The sequence below is a fragment of the Hyperolius riggenbachi genome, chromosome 2 (genome assembly GCF_040937935.1).
Source record: "Hyperolius riggenbachi isolate aHypRig1 chromosome 2, aHypRig1.pri, whole genome shotgun sequence".
In the NCBI taxonomy this organism is placed as follows: Eukaryota; Metazoa; Chordata; class Amphibia; order Anura; family Hyperoliidae; genus Hyperolius; species Hyperolius riggenbachi.
This window is the reverse complement of record NC_090647.1, coordinates 338,579,088-338,605,106: the sequence shown is the minus strand read 5'-3', so window position 1 is coordinate 338,605,106 and position 26,019 is coordinate 338,579,088. Positions and strand designations below refer to the sequence as shown.

Sequence of the window (26,019 nt, the reverse complement as noted above, 5' to 3'; positions counted from 1 at the left end):
CTTTCCTGTATTTTGGTAAGTACCCATTTTCTCATTTTTTCCAATACAGGTTTGTTATAAGGCAATTACATTATAATGTCATTATAATAAAACTATCTTCTATGATATTGTGCCTTCTAAGCCTGTGAATGAATCCAGTTCTTATCCAGTTCTGTATAATGGCTGAAGAAGAAACGTAACATTTCAAAAGCTTGCAATAAACTATGTACAGGTAGTCATTAAAGGTATAACTCTAATGTTATAACTGGAATCAAGGTTTGGTGATTTGATGTCTAAATTAATCCACTAATTCAAGTTTCTGCAAGTAAACACAAAATAATGAAATAAAAGAATTGATACAGTTTAAAGTGACCCTTTGATTACGTAATCTGTCATTAAGTCATAACAGGACTTTCCATTAGCCGTAACATTATATATCATGTATCATAGACACATTTGGGGCAACAGAAAAAATAATTATAAATATACAAAGGATTCAAAAACCTGAATGCTCAAAATAAAATAAAATTATTCAGCAAGGTGAGCCTTTTTTCCTTTGAAGGGATACTGTAGGGGGTCGGGGGAAAATTAGTTTAACTTACCCGGGGCTTCTAATGGTCCCCACAGACATCCTGTGCCCGCGCAGCCACTCCCCATTGCTCTGGCCCCACCTCTGGTTCACTTCTGGAATTTCAGACTTTAACCACTTCACAACTGAGGGGTTTTACCCCTTCAGCATCCAAGCAATTTTCACCTTTCAGCTCCTTCCATTCATTTGCCAATAACTTTATCTCGACTTATCAGAATGAAATGTGTTAAATGTGTTTTTTTTTATCACTAATTAGGCTTACTTTGGGTGGTACATTATGCCAAGAATTTTTTTATTCTAAATGTTTTTTAATGGAAAAATAAGAAAAAAATTGGAAAAAAAATCCTTATTTTTCCGTTTTCGGTCATTATAATTTTTAAATAATGCATGCTACCATAATTAAAATCCACGTAATTAATGTGCCCATTTGTACCGGTTATTACACCATTTAAATGATGTCCCTATCACAATGTATGGTGCCAATATTTTATTAGGAAATAAAGATGCATTTTTTTTCAGTTTTGCATCCATCATTAATAAAAAGCCCATGATTTATAAAGTAACAGTATTATACCGTCTTGACATACATATTAAAAAAGTTCAGTTCCTAAGAAAACTATTAATGCATTTTTTATAATTGTAAATTTATTTCATTGTATTTTTTTTTACAAAAAAAATAAATGTTGGTAACTATTGGGGAGTGTGGGAGGTAAGGGGTTAATTTAAAATGTAAAAACAGGTCTTTGCATTTAAAAAAAGTACTTTTAGATGTAGTTTTACTATTTGGCCACAAGATGGCCTCAGTCTTTTTTTTGTTATATGTCCTGTAAGCGAAATATGTATGCTTACAGGAAGTGTACTAAAGATAGGAAACTTTTATTTATTAGAATGATCGTGCAGCTTCTCATAAAAGGCGCCGATAATTGCTACGGGGACTTAGATTAATGATTAGGAATTGCTTTCCCATTCATTGATCTCCTGGCGGGCAGATGGCAACATGAACGAGCGCACAAATAAGCGGGAGCGCTTTCAGAAGTGGTAGCAACGGGAGTACGTATATTTACTCCCCTGGGCGGTTAGATGAAGTCTGCAGGGGAGTATATATACTGTACTGGAGCTGTGAAGTGGTTAAAGTCTGAAAACCACTGTGCCTGCGTTGCCGTGTCCTCACTCCCGCTGATGGCACCAGGAGCATACTGCACAGGCCCAGTATGGTCTGTGCCTGCACCATGCGCTCCTGGTGACATCAGGTGAAGCGAGGACACGGCAACGCAGGCGCAGTGATTTTCAGACTTTAAGGTCTGAAATTCCAGAAGTGAACCGGAGGCGGGGCCAAAGCATCGGTGAGTGGCTGCGCGGGCACAGGATGCCTGCGGGGGACCATTAGAAGCCCCGGGTAACTTCAACTCCTTTTCCTCCGACCCCCTACAGTATTCCTTTAAAGGAAAAAAGGCTCACCTTGCTGAATAATTTTATTTTATTTTGAGCATTCAGGTTTTTGAATCCTTTGTATATTTATAATTTTTTCTGTTGCCCCAAATGTGTCTATGATACATGATATATAATGTTACGGCTAATGGAAAGTCCTGTTTGAAGCAAAACTAAAATCTCAACTCTGAATGATTGCCATAAAGAAGTAAAAAGCTATTTAGGCTCTGCAGTTTGGCAGACCAGTCAGTGAATTCAACACGGATCGGTTAAGGATAGTGTACCCGAGGTGACATGATGAGATAAAGATGTATGTATAGTGCAAAACATTCATAACCAGGCTGTTTTACTTCTTTTATTTTGTTGCTTGAAAAAGTTAATTTCTAGGCATGGAAGTGACAGCGTCTGTCTTGTCGGTACCTTGTCAGGAATATAGTAATCCTCACTGGTGAGCAAATTACAGCCATAAACGTTTTCCTGGCTGAACATAACTCCTGAGAGCAGGGGGCAATAGAAAAAGGTCAATAGTTTGTGTATTTCCATGTAGGGACACTTAATAGGCTGCCACTGAGCAGAGACTACAAAACATTCAGTCTACTTTGTAAATGTTTAAATAAAATATAATTTTTAGGAGTAGGAGGATAAATACAATTATCTCATCAGTTTCTCTTTATGGGCATCTTAATCACATCTGAAATGCAGCCTCTCCCTTTTTATGTACCACAGTTTACTGAGTTTGTTCAGATGCAGAATTATTAATGTGCTGTAATATGTAGAGGGTGGGCCATTTATATGGATACACCTTAATAAAATGGGAATGGTTGGTGATATTAACTTCTTGTTTGTGGCACATTAGTATATGTGAGGGGAGAAACTTTTCAAGATGGGTGGTGATCATGGCGGCCATTTTGAAGTCGGCCATTTTGAATCCAACTTTTGTTTTTTCATTAGGAAGAGGGTCATGTGACACATCAAACTTTTTGGAAATGTATCAAGAAAATCAATGGTGTGCTTGGTTTTAATGTAACTTTATTCTTTCATGAGTTATTTACAAGTTTCTGATCACTTATAAAATGTGTTCAATGTGATGCCCGTTGTGTTGGATTGTCAATGCAATCCTCTTCTCCCACTCTTCACACACTGATAGCAACACCGCAGGAGAAATGCTAGCACAGGCTTCCAGTATCCGTAGTTTCAGGTGCTGCACATCTCGTATCTTCACAGCATAGACAATTGCCTTCAGATGACCCCAAATATGAAAGTCTAAGGGGGTCAGATCAGGAGACCTTGGGGGCCATTCAACTGGCCCACAATGACCAATCTACTTCCCAGGAAACTGTTCATCTAGGAATGCTGGGACCTGACACCCGTAATGTGGTGGTGCACCATCTTGCTGGAAAAACTCAGGGAACGTGTCAGCTTCAGTGCATAAAGAGGGAAACACACCCACTATCTTTGTACCCCATATATCACACCATTGTTTTTTCAATAGGAAGAGGGTACGAGATGTGCAGCACCTTATACTACGGATACTGGAAGCCTGTGCTAGCATTTCTCCTGCGGTGTTGCTATCAGTGTGTGAAGAGTGGGAGAAGAGGGTTGCATTGACAATCCTACATAATGGGCAGCACATTGATCACTTTTTAGAAGTGGTCAGAAACTTGTAAATAACTCATGAAAGAATAAAGTTACGTTAAAACCAAGTACACCATTGTTTTTCTTGTGAAATTCCCAATAAGTTTGATGTGTCACATGACCCTCTTCCTATTGAAAAAACAAAAGTTGGATTCAAAATGGCCGACTTCAAAATGGCCGCCATGGTCACCACCCATCTTGAAAAGTTTCCCCCCTCACATATACTAATGTGCCACAAACAGGAAGTTAATATCACCAACCATTCCCATTTTATTAAGGTGTATCCATATAAATGGCCCACCCTGTAGATGTTCCTACAAGTTTATCTGATACAGGAAGTTTCATGTTTGCTACAGACTTTTACTGACCTCTTAATATTTTGCCTTTCAGGCTGGATTTGTTATGCAGAAAAAACCCATGGTTCCTTCATTATCCCGTACATCAGTGTCACCAAGTCTCCACAGCAAGTTATGGGATCTCTTATCAAAAATCACTTTGCAACTACTCAGGTGACAGAACAACATAGAAGTAATGCTGTGAGCTAAACAAATACCCCCATTACCTTAATACACCACACCACATGAGAAATACACAGTTGTGTGCTATATTTTCCCAGTACTCAGCAGCCCATCCTGGGTTCCTGGTGTTCAAGTAGAATGTGAAGGCAACAGCAATGTTTAAATAATGGCTTTCTAAAGGTGCCCATCAATGATTCAACCCGGATTGTACAGTCATACATACCAAATCTATGTAGAAGAAGAGTAAACTGAATGAATATACTTTGAATGGTTATTTTAGGTAGTCCCTCCTATTACACAAAGCGAATAAGATACTATCGGAAAGATTGTATCAGTAGTGGCCACCTTAAAGGGAACCTGAAGTGAGTAAAATTATTTGAAATAAACTCATGACGTAGCTGCAAATGAATATCACATACTAACCTCGCCGTTAGTTCCTCTCAGAAACTCACCATTTCCTTCTTACAGTGATCCCTTCCAGTTCTGACAATATTTTGTCAGAACTGAAATATACCAGTTGCTGTCAGTTATATATCAGCTGCTGTCAGTTACAACTGACTGTGCAAGGTAATGTCCATGTTTCTCTATGGCTCAAGTGGGTGATATTACAGTTTAACAGTGTGCTGACCAGAAAGCTGTTATGGGTAATGGCCATTTTCAAAATGGAGGAGAGAGAATTCCATTGATCACAGTGGACAAATGGGACGCAGGAGAGGAGAAAAAGATTGAGGAGTAGACTATACAGGAGGTAAGTATGTCCTGCGTATGGTTATTTTGTCTTTTATTTTCAGTTCAGGTTCTCTTTAAGCATGTTCATATAGTTAATAAGCATGTAGTTGGGTTAAAGACAAGTGGTGCATGCTACATTATGTAGCTGTGGAATGCAGGGCTGTGGAGTCGGTCCAAAAATCCACCAACTCCGACTCCTCAGTTTAGGATTCCTCCGACTCCTCGACTCCGACTCCTCTAATTTGCATATTACAATTTTGGTGATTAAAAGTATGTAACATGAAATTCGTCTCTTAACTGCCAACGCTTAGGAATTTTACAAGACAACTGAAGTGAGAAGGATATGTAGACTACTATATTTATTCCCTTTAGACTAAAACTAGTCCTTGGTAAGAGTACTTGTAAAAGGTACAAACCGGAACAAAGAACATCTATCTGGCCCTAGGCAATATAAGTGTGGGAACATGTAAGAATGATGTGCAGGTACTCTGCAGGGGAATAAGGAGATTGTAAACAGACAACACCTCTGTGTTCAATGTGCACAGCATTCTCAGTGGATTCCCTGCAGCTCTGTGGGGAGTGCATATGTAGAGTATAGTACTACTGTGTAACAAAGTAAACCTGAGACAGATTAAATTAAAGTTTTATACATACCTGGGGCTTCCTCCAGCCGCCTTCAGGATAATCCGTCCCTCGTTGTCCTCCTCCACCACCTGGATCTTCTGCTATGAGTCCAGGTACTTGAGCCAGTTGGGCGTAGTGCGCATTCACACACTCCGCTGCCAGGAGCATACTACACCTGTGCAGCACTATTGCGCAGGTGCAGAATGTTCCTGGCTGTGGCAGCGGCATGCGGCCGGACAGCGCTGACTGGCTGAATTACCAGGACTCATAGCAGAAGATCCGGGTGGTGGAGGACAGCGAGGGACTGATTAGCCTGAAGGGGGCTGGAGGAAGCCCCAGGTATGTATAAAACTTTACTTTTCATCCGTCTCAGGTACCCTTTAATTTGTAGTCATCAAACCAAATTTTAACAACATATCAAATTATTTGATTTCATCAGCAAAGGGAGTGCATACATTTGCATAAATCAGCATCAATGCAGAATTATTTCCATCTCATTGACCATCTCTATTAGTGACACAGCTACACATCAGGCTTTATTCTTACAGCATAGATGTTATTTAGTATATATAAGAGAGTCCTGTGTACACATCATATATACAGTCACAATCAGATATGTATATCTGACCTTAAAAATACGGGGACTGGGACTGCTTTATTGAAGCAGCACAAGTAACTAATTTTGATTGGTTTATTTCATTTTTGTGGACTAAGCACAGCTATTACTGTGTATATACTGTATATACTGTATATATATATATATATATATATATATATATATATATATATATATATATATATATATATATACAGTATATACACAGTAATAGCTGTGCTTATTTTTAATGACTATTATCTGAGAAATAGAACATTTTATCATATTTTCTATTTTAATTACAGTTACAAATTCATTAGGAGTCGGAGTCGGTGCATTTTTTCCCGACTCCGACTCCAGGCACCCAAAATTGCCCGACTCCACGACTCCGACTCCACAGCCCTGGTGGAATGTAGACAGTGAAGTTCATTCTGTTTTATCGTATGTCCTAAAGGCAATTCCAAAAATGCAATATGTATACTTTATTAATCAGGCACCATGTTTATAGTATTTTGTAAATAAACCCTTGACAGTTCAGTTATCAATGTATCCTTTTTGGTTATAGCTGAAGACTGAGCTGGCATGCTTGATCAGGCTTCCTGAGCTCCTATACCCGCTCCCCTGCCTATCTCCACCGCATTGGATGCTTAGTGCTCCCTTCTGTCCTGTGCGCATCCCTGTCCTGTAATGCACTGACATCAGTCTGTTCCGTATTTGTGATACATTAAATTCAGCAGTCATTAATTACTAGTGTCAGGCATAACGGTTGAGATACCAGCAAAAAACCTTGATGAAATTATAGTTTAATAAAGAAAAACTCTTAAATTTGACAATCGATGTACATTTCATGTTTTGGCGAGTGTGTGTTCCTGACTGTTATACATTCTGTTGGTTCTCTAGTAATTTGGGACATTACTTACCGTATGTATGAGACAGAAGGCCCAAATACACAAAGCTTTGAGAGCTGTTGTCCAGTGATCCAGCAAACCTGGACCATATAGTAACTACCAGTGGATTGAGTCTTGCATTCTTGCCAGTATAGAATTATTCACAAAACAAAAGCCTGTTCCACATGAAGTCACTGTTTGCATTATAAAATGTATATATATTTGTTTTAGTAACACTATTTTTGGGTATTTGTCTCTTCCTGTTGAAAATAGAACCTACAGGCAAATAACATCTACCATGTAACGGTGATGCCTTGTTATGACAAGAAGTTGGAGGCTTCTAGACCAGATTTCTTCAGTGAAGAATATGAAACCCGCGATGTTGATTGTGTGATTACCACTGGTGAGGGCTGCTACTTCTTGTCACTGTGGTATTCTGTATGTTCACAAAACCTGTGCTCATTGGTCATACGCTATTCATGTTTTTATGCAGGCGAAGTGCTGCAGATGCTGGAACAAGAAGGAACATCTTTAGTGGATGTGATTCCTTGTCCTCTTGATACACAGTGAGTACTTTCTGATTCCATTAAAAGAAAGACCTGTCCTCAATACCACCAACAGTACATGTTTTGCAGAAAACCACAAATATTCACAGGTGAGGTAATTAGTGTTTCAGCAGAGCTGATTAACTACCTCTGTGGATTTCCACAAAACATGCACTGTTAGTGGGCCTTGAGGGCAGGGTTGGGGAACACTGGCATAGAGCCTTCAGGTCCTCACTCCGTGTTCTCGTTCCACCTGTAGTTCCCTGCTTTGGAGCACAGGGAAGAGGTGAGTGGGGTTACCTCTGTGTTCACAGGAAAAGACAGGCTGGTGCTCCCTCACAGCTTTTCCCTGACCACCTACTCTGGATGAAGATAGGATGGGGTGAGGAGTTTGGACAGCTCATAGACTGCTGCTCAGTCCAACCAAGCAGTATTGGGCAGTAGCACGGGATATCAGCATTGCAAACCTAGTCATCCAGGTAATGAAGAATACAAAAAGGATTTATCCTTTTCAATCCCATGTCAGACTATGTCCAAAATTGGTATTTACCAGTTCAGGCCCCATGGCGGACATCATCCCACATTGGAAAACATGGCTTTCAGTAGGGAGTGCTGTTGCCGGATAACATCTGGGACAGCATCGGCCTCTTTAACCACTTCCCAACTGAGGGGTTTTACCCCCTGACCACCAGAGCAATTTTCACCTTTCAGCGCTCCTTCCATTCATTCGTCTATAATTTTATCATTACTTATCGCAATGAAATGAACTATATCTTGTTTTTTTCGCCACCGATTAGGCTTTCTTTAGGTGGGACATTATGCCAAGAATAATTTTATTCTAAATGTGTTTTAATGGGAAAATAGGAAAAAATGTGGGAAAAAATTTATTATTTTTCAGTTTTCGGCCTTTATAGTTTTTAAATAATGCATGCTACTGTAATTAAAACCCATTAAATGTATATGCCTATTTATCCCGGTTATAAAACCGTTTAAATTATGTCCCTATCACAATGTTTGCCGCCAATATTTTAGTTGGAAATAAAGGTGCATTTTTTTCAGTTTTGCGTCCATCCCTAATTACAAGCCCATAGTTTATAAAGTAACAGTGTTATACCCTCTTGACATAAATATTTAAAAAGTTCAGTCCCTAAGGTAACTATTTATGTATTTTTTTTAAATTGTAAATTTTTTATTTTTTTTTTAATTACAAAAAAAAAAAAAAAATGGGGAGTGTGGGAGGTAAGGAGTTAATTTTTTGTGTAAAACAAGTTTATTTGTGTGTAAAAAATGGTTAGGGTGTAGTTTTACTATTTGGCCACAAGATGGCAACATTACCAATTTGTTTCATGCGACCTGCAAGCGTCCTTCCGGACGCTTGCAGGAAGTAGAAAGAGGCTGGGACTTTGTTATTGCTCACAATGATCGCGCTGCTCAGCCGAGCGGCAGCAGATCATTACGGGGCTTAGATCAACAAACGGGAATGGATTTTCCCGTTCGTTGATCTCTGGGCGAGCGGGCGGCGCCGTGTTTACTAGCGGCAGGCGGTGTGTTTACGAGCGGTAGCGCGGGCAGCGGCGGGAGTGCGCAGAGTACGGATTTCTCCGTCCCTGGGGGTGAAAGGATGGAAAAAGGGGCGGAGAAATCCGTATGCGCGGAGGTAAAGTGGTTAAATTATGTAATGCAGTAGTGGAGGAGGGAGCTGGCTGTGATCAAAGTGGCAGACTTAGACCGACACTTTGATCACCGCCAGCCCCATCTATCTTTGTCAGCATGATCCAATTACATGGGAGGTATGCATAAATTATAATATGTCAGCCCAGTAATTGTCTCTGCACTACCATGTAGGATTTCTAAATGAGAGTTTGTGTGTGTGTATGTGTTGACATTTGTGGTGATGGGTTGTATCTCTTTTGCAGATTCAGCTTTGTGCTGGATGAGGAACCACTGGGACATGAAGGAGGGGGATCAGGTGGATATCTGGAACACATATTTAAATATGCGTCACAAGAGTTATTTGGCATCCAAGTAGATGAAGTTAAATACAAACCTTTAAAGTAAGCAAGATTTACAGTGTTGTATCTTTCAAACAATGTTGTTATTGTTGTATTTTAGCACTATTAGTACATCCATCCTAAATTATTAGCTTCTACCTAGATTTTTTTTTAATATTCTAAAATATATATTTTTTGGATTGATTTTGGTGACAATCTAGCATATAAACAGGGGCCTCATACCATCGGCAGCATTGCGTAATTTGATCCACCAATCTAGAGTATAATTCACCTGACTGTACCTGGAGAGGACTACCTGTTTGTCCTCTTCTGTTCACTGCCCATAGAATAGTAATAACTGATTTGTACTCTGATTTTGGTGAAGTAATATCTTCAGCACATTTGTACTACACTGAAGAGTCATTCTGTTGTGTATTGACAACATACACACACATTAGATAACAGTGTCCTGAAACAATTATTCCTGGTAATTTCAAATGACAATTTAGGCACAGTCAATGCACAGATACACTGTTCATCTCTTGGCTGAGCAGCGTGTTCTATTCTATGTTGGGAAGGGGGGGGGGGGGGGGGGGCTGGGTCAAGTGGGAACTGAAATCGTTTTGTCCAAGTATGTTCTGGTAAGCAAACACTCTAGGGGAGACATTGATATGCTCTGTAGATTTTCACCTTACACAATCGTCAATGTTTGAGGTGAAGAAAATCTAAGGTGTGAACGTAGTTTTATCTCTTGTTTGGCAACCTGTGTACCCTGACTATCTGGCTATATGTGACTTATCATAGTATTATAGTCACAGTCCTCTATGCTAGATACATACCATTCAATTATCTGTTAGATCAACAGGTCAAACTAATAATTTCCGGCATGTCCCATCTGCTCCTGATTGATAAAAGGACACGATTTTGTGCAGTAGTGATCTGAAAATCCATTCAGTTATCGATCAGGAGCAGAAAGGACATGTCGGAATTTATCAGTATGACCTGGCAGTTTGATGGGAAAATTGAATGTCGTGTACCTAGTATAACACCTAGTGTAATGTGCATGTCTTATTGAATATGGAAATTGACCCATTAGCTCAGCCTTCTGAGATGCGTAATAAGTGCTGGCTGACAGTCTAAATTTGCCTAAATTTCCCACAAAGCATTGCCTGTAGGTGCCTTAGTTTAATTCCATTGAAGGCACAATAGTGATCTCCAATGCTGGTAAGCCACAGTATGCCAAATATGTGTTGGACATGGATGTTTTTCTGGTTTATGATTGTCACAACATGCTTTAAGGTACACTAGCTGAGGAATTTTCTTAAAGGAAACTAGAGATGGCGACAACTAAAGATTCAATATTTACCTGGGGCTTCTTCCAGCCCTAAAAGCAAGTCTGAGTCCCTCACCGTCCTCCTGCGGTCTGCCGCGTCAGTCGGGGTCTGGAAGAAGCCCCGGGTAAGTATCAAATCTTTAGTTATTGCCATCTCTGGTACACTTTAAAGAACATCCATACAGCGATGGGACCTAGTTAGCAGTCCTTCCTTCCTTCCTTTTATAGGCACAAACTTTTTTTCTAAGGATGTGTCTGATTGGTGAAGCCTGTAGCACATTCAAAATGGGTAGGAAAAGGAGAGGAAGCGTAGAGTCCTACCAGGTGTAGTATGTTGCTGTGCAGATGTGGCAGAAGAATGGTGCTTCTTCTATTTAGATTGCTGCAGTTAGACAATCATTTCAAAAGTGAGTGAGGAGGTTTTAAAGGGAATGTCCAGGCTCACTAAAAAAAAGAACTTCTTACCCGGGGCTTTCTCCAGCCCCTGGCAGCCGCTATGTCCCACGCGGCAGCTGCGTTCTCAGCCACAGCCGCTGGCTCCTGTTCCCCTACGGTGCAGAGACTGACCTCGCCAGGTTGTCCTCTACTGCGCCTGCGCGAGCACCACTGTCACCAAGTCCTCGATGTCCGGAAAGTACTGCGCAGGCGCAGTAGTTCAGCTCCTGGTGAAACTAAGGAGACCGGCACCGCTGTCTGTATTTAAAGCTTTTTATTTAGCCCCAAGTGGCAGCAGTGACAGACTGCTGTTTCGGTTACACAACCTTTATCAAACTGCTTCAATAGCCATAAAAAGTGACACACATACACCTTTACACCTTTAAATATACCCTCCCAGTGTGGGAGGGGCCCCAGAGCAGACCTGATGGAGAACTTCGGTCTCTATATGCAAATTAGTTATGAGGCGTGGATACATACAAAATAGCCAATGAGAAAAGGAATCGCCTTCAAATGTAGGGCTCCCCGCCCCATCCACAGGAAGATCAGCAGCCCAGAAGGCTCATGGGACGCCAAACCGCACAGACTCCCCTTCCTGCATGCTTAAAACAGATGCTGCCATCGCTCTAACTACTTCCGGATAAAGCCGGAAGTGTAGAGCCCGCTGACATCATCAGGGAAGGCATGCTGCGGCGTATAGATAAAACACCTGCAGTATCCAAAAAGGCCACAAGATGTCTCCATACAGAGGGATGCGACGAAAATATCGCAAAAGAAAAGATTGTATACTCATACTGAATATGGCCACAAATATTGGCAGGTTGTGTCAGATAAGTTGCATCGCCAAATGGTAGATCCACTCGGATGCGACCAAAGAGTCGCATCCAACCCTCAAAAGTTTTTGTAGAAAACATAGAAAAAAATAGAAAATAGGGACAAAAATTGTTGCTCTCCTGCCTGGTCCGCTGTGAGTGTACATTAAAAGCATAATCTAGAAAAAAGAGCAAGACATATTAATGAAAACACGGATAGCTCCTAGAGGTCACATTATATACAAAAGCTCAGATTGTATTCATGATTCAAACCCCCCATCCCACAAGTATTTAGTTTTCTGATCCAGAAGGCCTCCCTTTTGAGAAGGTCCGCTCTGAGGCCCTTCCCACACTGGGAGGGTATATTTAAAGGTGTATGTGTGTCACTTTTTATGGCTATTGAAGCAGTTTGATAAAGATTCTGTAACCGAAACAGCAGTCTGTCACTGCTGCCACTTGGGGCTAAATAAAGAGCTTTAAATACAGACAGCGGTGCCGGTCTCCTTCGTTTCACTTGGACTGTGCTCCCCAGGAGGCACTGGGGAGAGACCTTGGCATGCTGCTTTCACTCGTTGGAGCGGTGCTCCCTTCCTTCTGTCTTTGTAGTTCAGCTCCTGCGCAGCACACTCCGGACAAGGTGGACTTGATTGACAGCGGCGCTCGTGGAGGCGCAGTAGAGAATGACCTTGCGAGGTCGGCCTCTGCACCGGCAGGGACCCCGGGCCAGCGTCTGAGAGCGGAGCTGTGGCGTGGGACATAGCGGCTACCAGGGGCTGGAGGAAGCCCCGGGTAAGTAGATATTCATTATTTATTTAATTTTTTTTAAGCAAGCTTGGACATTTCCTTTAAAGAGAATCTGTATTGTTAAAATCACACAAAAGTAAACATACCAGTGCGTTAGGGGACATCTCCTATTACCCTCTGTCACAATTTCGACGCTCCCCGCCGCATTAAAAGTGGTTAAAAACAGTTTTAAAAAGTTTGTTTATAAACAAACAAAATGGCCACCAAAACAGGAAGTAGGTTGATGTACAGTATGTCCACACATAGAAAATACATCCATACACAAGCAGGCTGTATACACCCTTCCTTTTGAATCTCAAGAGATCATTTGTGTGTTTCTTTCCCCCTGTTCTCATGCACTGAAGTTTCAGGCTGCTCGTTTCTTCCTGCAAACAGATTTGCCCTTGTCTGTAATTCCTCAGTATGTGAAAGCCCAACCAGCTCAGAGGACGATTTATCCAGCTTGTAAAAGATAAGAGAGAAGCTACTCTAATCTAAATAACACACAGGCAGTGTGCATAGAGGGGCCTGGAAGGGGGAGTTCATAGCAGAACCACAACACTGAAGAACTTGGCAGCCTTCCAGACAGGCTGACAAGTCTGACAAGAGAGAGATAAGTTGATTTATTACAGAGACTGTGATAGTAGAAAGTGCTGCAGTAAGCCAGAACACATTAGAATAGCTTTGGGAACTTGTAGGATGATAAAAAACAGGATGCAATTTTTGTTACGGAGTCTCTTTAAATTAACTGTAACAGGGTAATGAATAATTGATCTTTACAAAGAAAACACACAGGACGGTATTTAGGTATTGAGCCTTCCTATAAGCCAGATGCCTGTACATAGGTTATTGATGAATAATGACATTTCAGAGTGTCAAAGACACCAGGTATGAGATAAAAAAAAGAGGCATGTTTGCATATTAGAAGCATCACACCAAGTAACCTCCACATTTCCTAAGTGTCGTGTTTTCTAATGGGCATGGCTTTTACTCTCACTATTTGTATCACTCCAACACACACATGTTAGCGAGTCTCACAGTTTTCCCTCATAGATTGTGTATTACTGGCATACTTTCGGGGTTTCCCCTTCCTCGGGTGTAGGTGTACACCTGGTGAAGGGGGAAACCCCAAAACGTTGTGTTGTGCAATCTAAAAATATAAATGCAAGTTCATAACGCCATTTGAATGCCTCCTTCCTTTTGTCTTTGGATGCATTCATCTGTAGATTGGTGACCCACTCGAGGATTGTGCCACGCCGAACCAGGTGTGTGAAGCCTGGGAGTGGCTGCTCCAGCATACTTCTGTCTACTAGTGCTAGCTTACATCTGTTAAAACAATAGCTCTTTCACTGGGGAAAATCCCTTCCAACAGTTATTGCTATCCTTTGAGATTGGCATGTATCATAGTTCACGCCAGTAGCGGGATAACTTTGATGCATGATTGTACCAAACTGTCCATGTCATCAGATAGTCTCTGTCTATTCTGCCCAATGTTAGTCCAGTTTTCTATACCTGAACTGTAAGTAGAATGAACAAGAGCAGGGATGCTCACTGGATGCATTCACAAGTAATCACGAGTGATTACTCGTGATTCAAAGGAGGTTTAATTGGTGCAGGTGTCCGGCGGGGATACACGGGGTAATTTACCCATAATTCTGCTGTCCACCCTGCGGTTCAAAGAGCTTGCATGCGTCCTATTGGACGCGTTGCAAGCCTCACACTGGTGCACTTCCTCCTTCAAGCCGGAAGGAGGAAGTGCGTCGGTGTGAGGCTTGCAACGTGACCAACAGGATGCATGCAAGCTCTTTGGAACGCAGGGCGGACAGCGGAATTATGGGTAAATAACCCCTTGTATCCACGCTGCACACATGCACCAATTAAACCTCATTTGAATCATGAGGAGGTCACCTGAACCTCTGAACACATATGCCTTTTCTAGAACTTATCTATTTAATATGATTATGAATATTGATTTTTTTGCAGGAACAAGGACTTTCAAGAGGTGACACTGGAGAAGGATGGTGAGGTATTGCTGCACTTTGCTCTGGCTTATGGCTTCCGTAATATTCAGAATTTGGTTCAGAAGCTTAAAAGAGGACGGTGCAGCTATCACTACGTGGAGGTTATGGCCTGCCCCTCAGGTATGCCATAATTCCCAAAAATATTATTTAAGGAAATGTGTGGGGGGGGGGGGGATACACTTGAAGAACTTCCTTCTTTTGTATTTTCTTCACAGAACTAAGTGTATTATTCCTTTCAGGCTGTCTGAATGGAGGAGGACAGATCAGAGCAGAAGGAGAAGCGAGTAAAGACTTGCTGCAGAAGGTGGAAGAGCTATACAATTCTGTGAGGACAGTGTCACCAGAAAAGAATGAGAGGGTGCAGGAACTTTATGAACAGTGGCTTGGAGGAAGAGACAATGTCAGGGTCAAAGAAGCTCTACATACACAGTACCATGCAGTGGAGAAGGTCACATCTGGGCTCAGTATTAAGTGGTGATCGGAGGGCATTTGTTTAAAATCAGCTTGGTAACCAATTGCCTTCTAATTTAAGTTTAAGTACCCATAAATATGAAACTTTGGTTGGCTCATATTGGCTGTCTCAACCATTTGCTGCAAGAGAGATTTCCTGTCATAAGAATTTAACCTGTTTCTCAGCCCAAAGTCAGATTCACTAGGATGGATAATTTTCAGCCTAGCAGTATAGTATGTAACCATGGCACCCTGCCCGGTGGTGACAAGTCACTGTTTATCACATATAACAGTCACATTTGAAAAAATACATGCTATGAGCATCCAACCCAATTGAAAAATTGCACTACTCCGTGAGGAGGAGCTGTACTGGTTAAATATAGGTATACTGTACCAAACAAATTGAATAACCAATACTGCTGCATGTGCTGAAAAAAGGTACAAATTTTATTATGTTACATATACCACAACAATTACTGGCCAAAACGAGGACAAAAATACTTAAAAAACTTGCCTAAAAACATGAATCAGCATGGTGAGCACTTATAGTAATAATAGTCATAGACCTAGGATTGTGTGCAATTACGCCCAAGTGGCCTGGCCTCAAACCAATGCACAAAAATGGGCAGCACTCACAATCTTCATCGGTCAAACCAAAATCCTATATCTATGATTAACCACCGACCAAAAGATGGTTTATGCCATGTCCAAAATCGCCCAGCATCAGCCTATGCAAAAAATGGACGGACTACCAATCTTAATTGGTCATGTGTGGCCCCACCACCGACGCACACCGAGGCCTCAGAACGAGCTTCCTGTCATAGTTTGAACTACAGTACACACTTAGATGCATATGTCCTCCATTTGTGTCAGAGCAAACTCCATTCTCTGTGAATGTATTCCCCTTTAAATCGCTTGCTGTGGTAACTGTCTCACTTGGATACAATTTCTGCTTTTTGACTGATCTCTAGATTGGACTCTGTGTACGTGATTTTCATGGGGACATAGAAACAAGCTTCTTGATCTTACCATCTCGCTGTGGCTGCTTGATGTTCACTCACGGTTGTGTGGCGTTTTGGCTGTGGTGAGGAAACTTCAACACATCGGTGCCTGTATCTGGCAGCACAGGTCGGACCTTTTCAGCCAGGGCTTACATAACTTCAGGGGGCTTGCGGAGAGGCGTCCCTACTATCCGCACCGCTCCCCTTCCCCAGGCTCTTCCCGATCTGAACCGTGTGGTATGCTCTTTGTAAGACGCCGTTCAAACGGCTATGCGTCTGGACATCCGCGTGAGCGCTCACCATGCTGATTCGCCGCCCTCCTGCTGACGCGTTTCGCCCCGCCCACGGGGCTTTCTCAAAGCAGTGACGTAGCTGGCTTCCTCATGATCCTTCCTTTATATTTACAACAGTGTGGGAGGTTTCCCTTACAAGCACATGCACTAGCAGACTTTATAATAACAATAGCAAAGTTTATCAGCGTTTAGCTCTCATATAGTTTCCTGAGAGGAACTTTGTTGCACTAAGGTATTATTGCAGAAAATAGGCCATGTTAAGATCGGAATTCAGTCCATATGGGATTCTTGTTCCCAAACGATAGATCCATCCAGCCTCTATTTTGTATAAATCATTTTCTATATTGCCACCTCTTTTCGTGATTGTTTGTTTCATTATCCCCTTGAACTTTAAACCCTTAGGATCTTTATTGTGGAACCTTTCAAAATGTAAGCCTAGGGGACTGTCCTTAGTGATGTTCTCGATATTGTTTACATGTTCGCCAATTCGGGCACCCAGTCTTCTCTTAGTTTTCCCCACATACATCAAGTCACAGGGACAGGTAATGCAATAAACTACTCGTTCAGAGTTGCAGTTTATGTTGTCACGTATCTCATAGCACTTATCGCCTTTCGCATTTTGGAAAAATTTCGTTCTTTCAACATACTTGCATACAGTGCATCCACCACACTGGAACATTCCAAATCTGGCAGAAACATTGCTCAGCCAAGTTTGTTTTGGTTTAGAATTAAATTCTGATCGTACCAATAAATTCTTTAAATTAGGGGCCCGCCTGGCCGTCATATATGGTCGATTCCCCACTAATCTCTCTATTCTTGGATCTAATAACAGAACATTCCAATGTTTTTGTAGAGTTGTCTGTAACTCATACCAGTGACTTCCATAAGTGGTTATAAACCTAATAGGACCAATGTTTTTTTGCTTTCTTTTACCCCATAACACCTCTTTCCTGTTCTTATCTTTGGCTTTTTGAAACTCCTTTTCCACTAGATCTCTAGGGTACCCTCTTTCTTTTAATCTTTGACACAAATCTTCACCTTCTCGTGCAAAGTCATCTTCCAGGGCACAATTCTTTCGTAGCCTATGAAACTGTCCCCCTGGCACTGCTCTCTTTTGCGATATCAGATGGTGACTCTGGTAATGAAGTAATGTATTACCAGCAGTGGGCTTTCTATACGTAGAGGTGATAAACCTATCACCCTCCTTACGCATTCGCAAATCCAAAAAGGACAGCTCATCTCTACTGAACTCATATGTAAAATGTAGATTTCTCCCATTATCTGTTAATTTCGTCATAAAAACCTCCAACTCCTCTATACTACCTCGCCAGACCAAGAGCACGTCATCTATGAACCTCAGCCAGAGGCCAACATATCTCTGGAAGAGGTCTAGGGGGTACACATCTCTGCGCTCCCACCAGCCCAGATGTAAACAAGCATAGGCAGGAGCGCAGGATGCCCCCATCGACGTGCCCCTGGCCTGGCGGTAGTAACGCCCATCAAACATGAAGCAATTACAAGATACAGGCACCGATGTGTTGAAGTTTCCTCACCACAGCCAAAACGCCACACAACCGTGAGTTAACATCAAGCAGCCACAGCGAGATGTTAAGATCAAGAAGCTTGTTTCTATGTCCCGATGAAAATCACGTACACAGAGTCCAATCCGGAGATCAGTCAAAAAGCAGAAATTGTATCCAAGTGAGACAGTTACCACAGCAAGCGATTTAAAGGGGAATACATTCACAGAGAATGGAGTTTGCTCTGACACAAATGGAGGACATATGCATCTAAGTGTGTACTGTAGTTCAAACTATGACAGGAAGCTCGTTCTGAGGCCTCGGTGTGCGTCGGTGGTGGGGCCACACATGACCAATTAAGATTGGTAGTCCGTCCATTTTTTGCATAGGCTGATGCTGGGCGATTTTGGACAGGGCATAAACCATCTTTTGGTCGGTGGTTAATCATAGATCTAAGATTTTGGTTTGACCGATGAAGATTGTGAGTGCAGCCCATTTTTGTGCATTGGTTTGAGGCCAGGCCACTTGGGCGTAATTGCACACAATCCTAGGTCTATGACTATTATTACTATAAGTGCTCACCATGCTGATTCATGTTTTTAAGTATTTTTGTCCTTGTCTTGGCCAGTAATTGTTGTGGTATATGTCACATAATAAAATTTGTACCTTTTTTCAGCACATGCAGCAGTATTGGTTATTCAATTTGTTTGGTAACAGTCACATTTGTTGGCAGAAACAGGCCCAATAGATAGTAGACTTCAGATAGATCTTCATGAGCCTAACAATTACAGAATTAAGTTTCAAGTCTATGGCTAATTTATCTGTAAGTTTCAGTTTGAGTTGCCTTACTTGGAGACTAAATAGTCCTAATTAAAATGTATTAAATAAAGCCCATGGTGAGCTAGATTCACCTATTTGGGAGTGTCCTGTCTCTGCTCGTTACCATCGGCTTGTTGACATCAGGGCCCCCCATTCCCTGTCCCTAGTCCTCATCGCTCTTGCGCCATTCGGAAGTTCCTCCAATCAGCACAAAGCTTTTGTGAAGTGCACAGGTGTGAGTTTTGAGTAGCACCTGTGTAAGAAAGAAATTGCTCATCAACAAGCACTTGCTTTCTCAGTGCTCACGCGATTAAGAACTTGCACCTGTGCAGTTTTGAATCACATGCTGTTGCCAGGGGAGCTGGCTGGTTTTCATAAGTGACTGGGGGATTCTGTTAAATTTGAAAGCGACCGGAGAATGGGGGGGAAGTCAATGAGCAGCCAGGGTTACTTTAAGTCTTCATGCAAGTCAAGGTCACGAGTTGACCTGTTTGTTATATACACTGTGTGCCTTAAATGATCTATGAACTGCAGACGATCATGTTCCCAACTTCTAGTTTGCGCAGCCATGACTCTATACTACATGTTGTGACTGCCACAATGTTCTCTGTTAGGTAACCTTTTGCACCAAACCAAGTGTTTAAAGTATAGCTTTCTTTTTTTTAAAAAAAAAAAAGTTTTTAAAATAAAATGGCAGACTGTATACACAAAAATACAGACTGAAGCCCCATTAGGCATTAGACATTTGTGCTCCTATCCAATTAACTTTCTTCCAGAGTTTTCTCATGGGAAATGTTTTCACACTTTATTGATAAAATACCTTTTAAGCCCTAAGCAAGCACAGAAGTACTTTAAAATAAGATATTACCCGTATATTCCGGTGTATAAGACGACCAGGCTTATAAGACGACCCCACAACTTTTCCAGTTAAAATATAGAGTTTTGGACTACCACTCTTCCAACGCACACCAAATAAAAATTTTAAAAAAATTCATATACTGTTGCTATGTATAAACAGATACTGGTGCTGTACTGTATGTGGTACCCAGTATATAACACTATACTTTCCCTCTCCTTAAGTGAATTGGTCAGCTCTCCTTGTCTACCTGTTTATCAGAGTGGTATGGAAGAATAGATGGCGCTGTGCCCATAAAACACGACTGTTTCACCCTTCTGGCCCACCCTTCTCTGCCTCTCAGATCTCGCACATGTGCGCCTGCACCGCTTCACTACAGTCATCAGCAGCGAGATCTAAGAGGCGGGAACAGGATAGGTCGTATCACCTGGCATCAATGACACCCGGCGTATAAGACGACCCCTGACTTTTCCGATGATTTTCAAGGGTTAAAAAGTCGTCTTATACGCCAGAATATACTGTACTTTTTTTACCCACCTTTTAGCACTTTTACATTAATTGCCACAAAGTTATTTTGTAGTTAAGATGAAAAATTATCTCCTGGGAGAAAACTCAAGAGAAAAGTTAATCAGCTCGGGCTCATATGCAATTATCTTTTTCTCTTGAGTTTTATCCTAGGTGATATTTTCAAACTTGTCAATAAAATACCTTCTAAATAACCAGCAAACAAAAAAAAATACTTGAAATGGCTTTGATAATACTTTTCCACCTACTTTTTGGTACTTTTTCAATTGCAAAGTGCTGAAAAGTTATTCTAAATAGAAGATTAAAAATGATCTCCTAGGAGAAAAGTTAAGAGAAAAAAGGGCCTTGCTGTCTAAATTGATTATTTGTCATTATTTATTTGTGTGGCTACTCTGATGCCTGCACAAGTATCCACAGTTTCCTGTGCCCAACAAATCTTAAGCAGCTAGCAATCTTTGTCCTTTTATGTACTGAAGAATTTTCTGCTTCTCCGTCCGTTCACAGAACTGGCATTGGCTGCCAAGGGACTGACAACTAAAATGATCACATCTCATTGTTTCAGCTGGCTAATTTATAAAGGGACTACTGGACATAAGACTAGTGAAGGTCCTGTATCAAAGTGAATATGTAATTAGGATTTAGAGCCATTTTATGTTTATGCTAGTTAACTCCTGGACAGACTGTCTCCCTTCTACAAAATAAGTGACTAGAAACACAAAAAAACAAGTAATGGAATTCCGGTATGGAAATGAAGAAACAGTGGTAGCTTACGGTGGTTAGCATATCTGTTAAGTTGAGTTCTTATCACAAAGGGATCGTGTTGTAGACCATCATAGTGCATCAGATGTGATCATCTCTGGCATGACCCAGTAGTTCTCACCACTTCTGTTGTGTTTGTTGCAACAGATATATCATAGATAGCATACTATGGAATGTCCAACTTCCACCCGGTGTCCAGAAAAGTCCTGCAGGACAGTACATTGCATTCCATCACTGCTACAAGGACAGCGGACAAATCAGAGCATGTCTGAACAGAACCTGTGCTTAACATAGGATCTGCTGACATGTCCACTGTGATCCTCCTCAGGAAACAGACCAATTTCAACCTACACATTCTGCAAGATGCAGACATCACCACATGTTTTAGAAGTGTGCGCTAACTACAGATTTTCTTTAATAATCTATATTTGATTGTGTGTGTATATGATGCATTTTTTTTCGCACTGTGAAATGTAAAATATTGTTTAGCTTTGTTTTAATATACTTTCCCAATTGCACATTATTTTAATGATTTGTGAACAGATTGCAGTCAGTGCAAGTGCAGGCTCGATTCAATGATGTAATGTAAAGATCAGGAGGGACTTTTTCATGCTTGTCACTGAAAATCATACATGTTACTACATCAGAATTTGGAATATACATCCCATTCATTTCTTTGTGTATTTATTTAGTGACGTTTGTAACTTAATTACAGCACTGGTTATTTCATGCAATTGGGTGTGAAGGTCTACATTTTTACAGACTTTTAACTATTATTGACAGCGCTAGAGCATCAAATTGTTATTTGCAGTAGGGGAACATATCCTTGTTCTGTGTATTTAATTGCTGTTTAGTCACACCTTAAGACGCGTACACACGCCGTATTTTTACAAGTGACGGGTCCCTCAGACCCTCCTGCGGAGCAGTCGTTCTGCCAACAGTAGCACATGTGTACAAGCTGTCGGCAGACTGATAAGAATGTTTTTGACTGATCTGCCATGCGTGTGTACGCGCCTTAAAAGAGGAACTTCAGCCTAAACAAACATACTGTGATTAAGTTATATTAGTTATGTTAATTAAAATAGATAGGTAATATAATCTCTTACCCAACCTGTTTTAAAAGAAAGGTAAATGTTTGTGATTTCATGGGGGCAGCCATCTTTTTCATGGGGGCATCCATCTTTTTGGTTGAAAGGAGGTGACAGGGAGCATGTGACACAGTTCCAACTGTCCTGTGTCCTGATCAGCCCTCCCAGCTGTGCGCACTAGGCTTCAAATCTCAAATTCAAAATAAAAAAAAATAAAAAATTTGCGCCAAAACAGCAGAACGAGAACATCATCATCAGAAATCCCATCATGCTTTGCACCGCATCAGGGGGGAAATGCACGGTCAGATTTATTTGATGGGGCGGAGCTTAGCTTCTCTGCAGCTAAAAATGAGGCTTCGGTAAAAAAACAAAGTTCTGATGCTGTGAAACTGTTAACACCAAGTCTGGAGGTTCACTTTAAAGAGAAACCGTAACCAAGGATTGAACTTCATCCCAATCAGTAGCTGATACCCCCTTTCCCATGAGAAATCTTTTCCTTTTCTCAAACAGATCATCAGGGTGCTCTGTGTGGCTGATATTGTGGTGAAACCTCGCCCAAAGTGTGATGTCAGGACTGTGGTGCATTGTGGGAAATAACAGCTGTTTCCAACTGCCAAAAAAGCAAGCAGCAGCTACTTCTACTGACATCACCTGCCAGCAGTAAAAATTTTGCCATGTGATAAATGTCAGAATGTAAACCAGGGAGAGGAAAGATTTTACATTGGGCAAACACTGACTAAATCATTTATACATAATTATTGTAAAAATTAAGCACTTTAGTTCATTACGTTGTTTTCACTGGAGTTCCTCTTTAAGTAGATGTTCAGGGACACTATTACTGATAGGAGCACCATATGTATTTGTGTTTATATGTGTTTGTGTCCATTCAATCGGGTCTGCAACTGTCAATCAAGCAGACAACCTTCCAAGGTGCATCTAGTTAAAGTGGATCCGAGATGAACTTTCACTCATTGCATAATTGTGTTCCTGTCCTATTATAGTGCATTCCTCAAGCCAAATACTTTTTTGTTTTTGTTTTAATACTTTAATTCCCTATAAACTAAACAAGCCTCGCCCACAGATTTTCAGAGAGCCTTGGGATTTTCAGACAGTAGCAAGGGCTCATGGGAACTCAGTCTGGGCAGGAGGAGGGGGAGGTATTACTAGCCAGAGATTTCAGAGGCAGAGGGGAGGAGGGAGGATTAGTTTTTTTTCACAGGCTGAGTGCTGAAGATGCAGATAAGCCTGCCTCTGTGTAATGTTTACAAACAACATGGCTGCTGTCATTGTATCACAGGAAGAAATAATCATATTCTATTAAAGCTGTTTGCAGCTAGATTTGCTGTGTAAACTATCTAAACTTTAGAAAAGATTAATAGACAAGTTACTTGTTATAGTTAGATTTTCATCTCGGATCCTCTTTAACAAAGATTTTGGGATTGGGAATTGTTGAAAATTTTGCTGTAAATATCTTTTTAGGACAGCAATTAAGAAGGTATTAATGACAGATGTTATTATTCTTTAATGCCATAAATAGTGAAGCTTTGTGGCACTTCCCTATAACACAACCAGCTTGAAAAAATCTGATGGGAAACTGAATAGTGTGCAATGCTAGGTACACACGATACAACTTCCTGTCCGATCAAACTGATTACTTCCGCCATGTTGTTAAGCTTGGAGGTGTAATCTCCACAGTCAGCATGCAACACATAAGCTGACGTGAAGGAGGTACACACACCAGCACAAGGAATCAGGATATCCCCAGTTTAGTGGAGGAGAGGACTGACTCCAATAGGAGATTGTGGTGCACAGAGCCGGTGCAGATCCGAACAGCCACAATCAACACTTTCGTAATAACGTCTCAGCGCAAAGTAGCGCTGAGCGCATAAACCAGGACTGAGGAGATCAGGACAGGTAGACAGAATGAACGCTTGCTTAACTAGCCACTACTTAGTGACAGCAAGCGTCCACAATAAAACAGACTGGAATGAGGTAGCCAATGCGTTTGCAGCAATGGCGTGCCTCACAAAGACAGGACAGGATAGTCAGGAAATAGCAGGATCAAGATAGATGAACGTAACACAGATAAATATACAATAAGTATGATTTCCTAGCGTATTACAATTACAGCTATCAATGAAACTATTTGTAACGTCTGACTAACATATGTATATATCGGCAATGAACCGATATATGACATAAGCAGGAACTCTGACTAAGACTGGAGTAATACAGGGAACAGGACTCAGAAGGATTCGCTATCTCTTCGCAGAGATGAACGCAATCCACAAACAGGACCAGGAACAGGATAACTAGCTCAGCGTGCTGGAACGCTGACTAACGGAACACAGGATATAAACAGTTCGTGTACGTATATATCAGCGACACTGATGTATCAACGTAACACGAATACAAGGAAAATAATAAACGTGCAAGTATGCGTATATATTGGCGATGAACCAATATATGACACAAGACAAGCAAAGTAACAACTTCTAGAAACAAGAGCAGAACTAGGAGGACTCGCTGACCCTTTCGCAGGAGTCAGCGCAGTCCACACGGACTAGGAACGAGGTGGGCACGGGCAGAGTAACAGACTGAATCTGAGACTATGGTAGCCCATCAAGCATTGCAGTAAGCAGTTCTTTATACTGAGGTCATCCAATGGGAGCAGACCTGCAGATTCCCACACAAGTGAATGGTAATTAATCACAGGCTGACAGCAGGAAAAGGCAGACAATGATATGCAGCCTGCAGGAAAGGGATTGCCCCTCCATTGCAGCAGACAATGTTTGTATACACAAAAGCATATTAAACTGTCATTAACTTCAGAGCGACTGCAGATGGAATCAGCAACTAGTTTAAGTGCAAACCAAACTATGCAAGAAAATGCATGTAATGACATCAGAACTGCTTGGGTTACAATACCACTGCAGCCAGCAGTAAACGCTGCAGACATGATCATAACACATGTCCTATTGGATCCCGGACGATAACGGGATCAATTTTGGGAAGGTATCATAGGAAAATTGATCCTGCTATCAAATTGGGAGCAGTTAGGACATTTACACATGGTGCAACTTCCTGTCAAATTACTTGTCAATCTGACGGGATATTGCATCTCGTCTATTCAGCCTAATGCCTGGTAAACACCATGCAATTTCCCATCAGATAGGTGGATCGATAAAAAAAATTCTGACAGATTCGATCGGATTTCCAATCGATTTTCTGATAACTTCTATGCAAATAGTTCAGAAAAATAATCGGAAATCAGATTGGACCTGTTGGAAATTATCTATTCGACGCATCTATCTGACAGGAAATTGCATGGTGTATACCAGGCTTAAAGGGACATTTAAGTCTATCAAAAAAATTAGTTCTACTCACCTGGGGCTTCCTCCAGCACTCTGCAGCTGTCCGGTGCCTATGCAGTCTCGCTCCGATGCTCCTGGCCCCGCCGGCAGCCACTTCCATTTTCGGCAACAGGCGCCGACAGGTTTGGGAGCGCGAGTGATTCTTCGCGTTCCTGACACCCTCTATGCTGCTATTGCGGTCAGGAACGCAAAGAATCACTCGCGTTCCCAGGCCTGTCGCCCCAGCCCCAGGTGAGTAAAACTCATTTTTTATAGACTTAAGTGACCCTTTAAAGAGTAACTGTTAGGCAAAAAAAGCAAATTTAAATCTACGTTACACAGTTTTGAAGGTAGTTAAAAAGGCAATCATGAAGTTAAAAATCTCTTACTTTGTTGTTGGCTGAATAGCAGTCCTCTTTTTCCCCAGGCTGCTAAGGAGGCCGGCAGGCCG

General features: G+C 41.4%; 1 protein-coding gene across 2 annotated transcripts in view; it reads left to right on the top strand.

Moving 5' to 3' along the window:
• The window catches only part of CIAO3 (cytosolic iron-sulfur assembly component 3), a 40,287-nt gene extending 24,496 nt beyond the window's left edge, over nucleotides 1–15,791 (top strand). For both annotated transcript variants that reach the window (XM_068269432.1, XM_068269431.1), the window contains 6 exons: nucleotides 4,022–4,140; nucleotides 7,258–7,387; nucleotides 7,478–7,550; nucleotides 9,446–9,583; nucleotides 14,867–15,024; nucleotides 15,144–15,791. In XM_068269432.1, the coding sequence (XP_068125533.1) occupies nucleotides 4,022–4,140; nucleotides 7,258–7,387; nucleotides 7,478–7,550; nucleotides 9,446–9,583; nucleotides 14,867–15,024; nucleotides 15,144–15,382 (857 nt within the window). In that variant the 3' untranslated portion in view covers nucleotides 15,383–15,791. The remainder of the gene's footprint in view (nucleotides 1–4,021; nucleotides 4,141–7,257; nucleotides 7,388–7,477; nucleotides 7,551–9,445; nucleotides 9,584–14,866; nucleotides 15,025–15,143) is intronic.
• Nucleotides 15,792–26,019: the final 10,228 nt, after the last annotated feature.